The sequence below is a fragment of the Egretta garzetta genome, unplaced genomic scaffold, assembly GCF_000687185.1.
Source record: "Egretta garzetta isolate BGI_Z169 unplaced genomic scaffold, ASM68718v1 scaffold383, whole genome shotgun sequence".
Taxonomy (NCBI): Eukaryota; Metazoa; Chordata; class Aves; order Pelecaniformes; family Ardeidae; genus Egretta; species Egretta garzetta.
In genome coordinates this window covers 1,645,327-1,649,577 of record NW_009259100.1, presented here as the reverse complement: position 1 = coordinate 1,649,577, position 4,251 = coordinate 1,645,327, and the positions used below count along the sequence as shown (strand labels likewise).

Genomic DNA, 4,251 nt, shown 5'->3' with positions numbered 1-4,251 from the left:
TAAGTCCCCCCCTGTCTTGGGGTCTGCTGCTGCTTCTCCTGTCCACCTCAAGTCTCCATCTCTCCCCGCACCTTCTCCCGGTTGGACTTCGTCTCCAAAGCCTCCTTTGCAGAGCCCTGGGATTCCACCGAACCACAAGGCGTCTCTCACCATGTCTTCTCCAGCCATGCTGGGGAACGTGGAGTCGGGTGAGTGCCGCCTCTGCCAGTTCATGTTGGGATACCCTGAGGTGTGCAGCAAGGGGAGAGGGAGGCAGCTTCTTGCAGGGTGGCAGTGTTGCCACGCTAGGCTGTGCTTGTCCCAAGGGTGTGATTGGTGGCTGCATGAGTGGAGTGCAAGCGCTTTTCCTCCTCCCCTCGTATTTGTGTGGTTTGCACCATGCCTGCCATGTGTTGGGGTGAGGGGTGGTCACTCGGAGGACATGGAAGTGATGGGTGTCGGGGGGGACAGTCAGGAGGCATGAAAAGATGTGGAGTGTTGATGCAAGAAACTTCTCTTTGGAGGGCTTTTTGGATGTTCTGCCACAGCTCCTGGTGGCTATAGCTTTGTGAAGTTCTTGCTGATGTTAATGAAAGTGCCTTGGAATAAAGGCTCTTACAAATTAACGCTGAGCATAGTTAGCCAGTTGTTTATCTGGATATGCTTCAGGTACAGTTACAGCTTTCTAGGTTAGCCACCACAGACAGGGTGGCATGCTAACATTTGTTCAGGCTCCAACCGCTTTGGAGAGAGCTAAACACCACTGTATGTGGCATTTGGTAGCGTACCGGAGCCGTGCCGTGCCTGAGACCTCGGGGTGCAGGTGCTGGCACTGCTCCATCTGCTCCTGAACGGCTCTGGGCTGTTGGCGGCACACCTCTGCCCTCTCCTTCCTGCTCCCAAATCCTCCCGGAGCTTGCCCCAGAACATGTTTTCCCCTCTGTCCAGCCTCCTAGCATGGAAGCCCGGGAAAGTCTCCTGGCTGGGAGATTCCTGTGGAGGAGACTTGCCCGTGTTGCCCTCTAGTGCTGCTGTGCTAACAGCACGGTGGCGGCTGCTGAGACGTGCTGGGCCGGGGAACTGGTGGTGGCGGGGAGGGTAAGACCTGCCTCACACCCACTGGCAGGATTGCTGGCCAGGTCTCTGTGCTCAGGAGAGAAGCTTGGATGTTGGCACACATCATGGCTGCTGAGGCTGTGCTTGGCATGAGCCCAAGCACCTACAAGTCAAAACCAAATGCTTTAGTCCATGCCTAACGTTGTGCTTAATGAATGCTGTTACATGCAGCTCTTCCAAAGCATAAACATTTTGGTACTGCAGGATTTTTGTATTCTCTGCTCTCCTTTCCTCTTTCTGGGGTGAGCCAAGGAATGTGCAGTGAATTTTCAGTGATAGCACAACTTTGGTTTAGCATCTTGCCTTCACACGTGGTTTGAGTGGCATGAAATTCATCGGTGAAGAACAAAGGAGATTGGAAGTGCACTTAAGTTATTTCTGGTTTGGGGAGAGCAGAGGATGGTAAGCTAATAGGTGCAGAGAATGTTTCTTTAACTGGAATGAGCAGTAAATATGTGTATATATAAAACCTGAAATGAAATATAAACAAGGAGTTTTACTTGTAGCTGCTGATGCAGCTTGTCAGAAATCTGCTGGCATGTCTCAGTATAATATCTGCTACAGCTTTCATTGTGCTGCCTATGTCTTTTGTGCTTGTTTGATGCCTCCTAAAGAAAAAGGGAAGGGAGTTACTGTTGACATTTGGTGGACGCAGGAACAAATAATTGACTATGGATTTGGATTTTTATGGCTAGACTGGTTATGTAAGTCTGTCTTCTTCAGTGCATGGAAGTTGAATAGATGGATTTTCAGACATATTTTAGATAATTCTTTATGTGGATTTGTAGAGGCTCAAGATAGTTCCAGTAGAAGTGCAGAATCCAGGATAACAAATGTTAACCATCTTGATCAATTGGCTTATTTTTCTGATTACCTTTCATAGGTGTAGACTGCATTAGTCAAATTGTCTCTTGCAATAAAAGGAATTTCTAGTTTTTGAGATTTCTAGGAGAAAAGAGTGGGATTTAAGGAAAAAATTATAAGAAGGAAAGAAGTAAAGGTGATTTTTTTTCTTTCTTTCTTTTTTTTTTCCCCCTCCCCTCACTAAGGTGGTCCACCTCCTTCCACAGTCAGCCAGTCTGCTCCTGTGACTCTCCCTGGAAATCTTCCCTCTAGCAGTCCTTACACAATGCCTCCAGAGCCGACCCTCTCCCAGAATCCCCTCTCCATTATGATGTCCAGGATGTCCAAATTTGCCATGCCCAGCTCTACACCGCTCTATCATGATGCCATCAAAACTGTGGCCAGCTCGGATGATGACTCCCCTCCAGCACGCTCCCCAAACTTGCCACCTATGAACAGCGTACCAGGTAAGAAACTCAAAGAAGCGTAGGTCCAAGCTATCAGACAATACAGTGAGGGTGATTTTTATGGAAGCTTCATCAGATGAAGACAGTGAGAGGGAAAAGCCTTTAAGAATATGTAGCCATAGGTTGTTTCTGAGGAAGGCAGTTGCAATTCAAAATAGGGAGACAGAAATTTTCATTGCAACCAGCTTTTTCTGTCCAGAAGTGTCTGTTCTTAGAAAGTTCTTCTAATCTGGAAAACCCTTTTGTATGGGAGAGATTTCCACTCAGGCAGACTGGAGTTACTTGTGTGAGTGGGAATAAGGGCCAGACCTACAGTGTGTTACCCAGAGGAAACCATTGTTCCCCTGTCTTAAGGCAGCACCACAGAAGCTTCACAGGTTTTTTTGGTGGTATTTGGTGTCTGTTTTGTTTTTTAGGTTTTTTTGTCACTGAATCATCAGGTCTTTTCCTGGGTTTTGTGGATTGCTTTTGGGTTTTGTTTTTGGTTTTTTTGTTTTGTTTTTTTTTTTTTTTTTTTTTTTTTTTTTTTTTTTTTAAAAATATATTCTGGGTTGTTTGGTTGTGTTTGGGGTTTTTTTTTTGGTTTTTTTTTTTTTTTTTTTTTTTTTTTTTTTTTTTTTTTTTTTTTTTTTTACAAAATAGACTGTTAGAGCACTTTCTCAAAGCATACATATTTTCCTACAGGGAATGTATAGTGGTGGGTGACCTCAGCCAGGAAACTGTACTAGTCCCTACCTGACAGTGTTAAATGAAAAATAAAATAAAACGTCCTCTTGGGCTGTCTTGTGGCTGAGCATGTTTATATGAGAAATCCAGTCCCTGCTGGTATCTTAATGTTCGTGGGTGCCTATTTAATACAACAGTAGGCTGTAGTCCCTCCACCCAATTGAATTAACATAGCTGAAAGAGGGGATGGAGTGTATGTTTCATGAGAGCAGCAACTGGTAATGAATTCTTGATGAGTTTACCTGTAGCTTTGCTGTCTGTTTCACGCAGTAATGATCAGAGTGTCTGAATATACCTGGGGAAGCTGGCTAATTGAATAAGTTCATGATGATAGCTCATTAACCTCATTGATCGCTGCCTCCTAGTCTTACGAGGGTTACTGGATTTATCACTTCTTGGTTTTGAAAGGAGATTCAGTCACCTCCCAGTGGACAAGTGTCCATATGCTGATAATCTGTCACAGACATGTTTGTTACTGCCTGCATCATCTAGACTGCCAGGGAAGTAGTAAAGGTATGGGTTGGACTGAGATCCTACTTACAGAGCAAGCTTTAGTCAACTTTTTGATAGGGGAGTGATAAGCTTAGGGAGACAGCTGTGCAGGTGGCATCAATTTGCTGGTCAAAATAACATTTTCCAGAGCCACTACTGATGGTTTTTCACTAGCACTAATTTTTGTGTACACGTGCTGACTTGGTAACCTTGCAGAAAGCTCTCTGATAGCTTTATTGATTATTATTGGCTATTATCTAAATGTGGTTCCTTATTTCTTCCCTAGGAATGGGCATTAATTCTCAGAATCCTCGAATTTCAGGTCCAAACCCAGTGGGTCCAATGCCAACCCTTAGCCCAATGGGAATGACCCAACCTCTTTCCCATAACAACCAGATGCCCTCTCCAAATGCTATGGGACCCAATATACCTCCTCATGGGGTCCCCGTGGGACCCGGCCTGATGTCACACAACCCAATGATGGGGCACGGTTCCCAGGAGTCTCCAATGGTACCTCAAGGACGCCTGGGCTTCCCACAGGGGTTCCCTCCCGTACAGTCCCCTCCACAGCAGGTGCCATTTCCACACAACGGGCCCAGCGGTGGACAAGGCAACTTCCCAGCAGGAA

General features: G+C 45.8%; 1 protein-coding gene across 1 annotated transcript in view; it reads left to right on the top strand.

Annotated features, from left to right (window-relative positions):
- BCL9 (BCL9 transcription coactivator) overlaps positions 1-4,251 on the top strand; it is an 11,359-nt gene that overhangs the window by 6,262 nt on the left and 846 nt on the right. The window contains exons 6-8 of the mRNA XM_009635206.2: positions 1-188; positions 2,145-2,405; positions 3,910-4,245. The exon at positions 1-188 is cut by the window's left edge and continues 21 nt beyond it. Of these exons, the coding sequence (XP_009633501.1) occupies positions 1-188; positions 2,145-2,405; positions 3,910-4,245 (785 nt within the window). The remainder of the gene's footprint in view (positions 189-2,144; positions 2,406-3,909; positions 4,246-4,251) is intronic.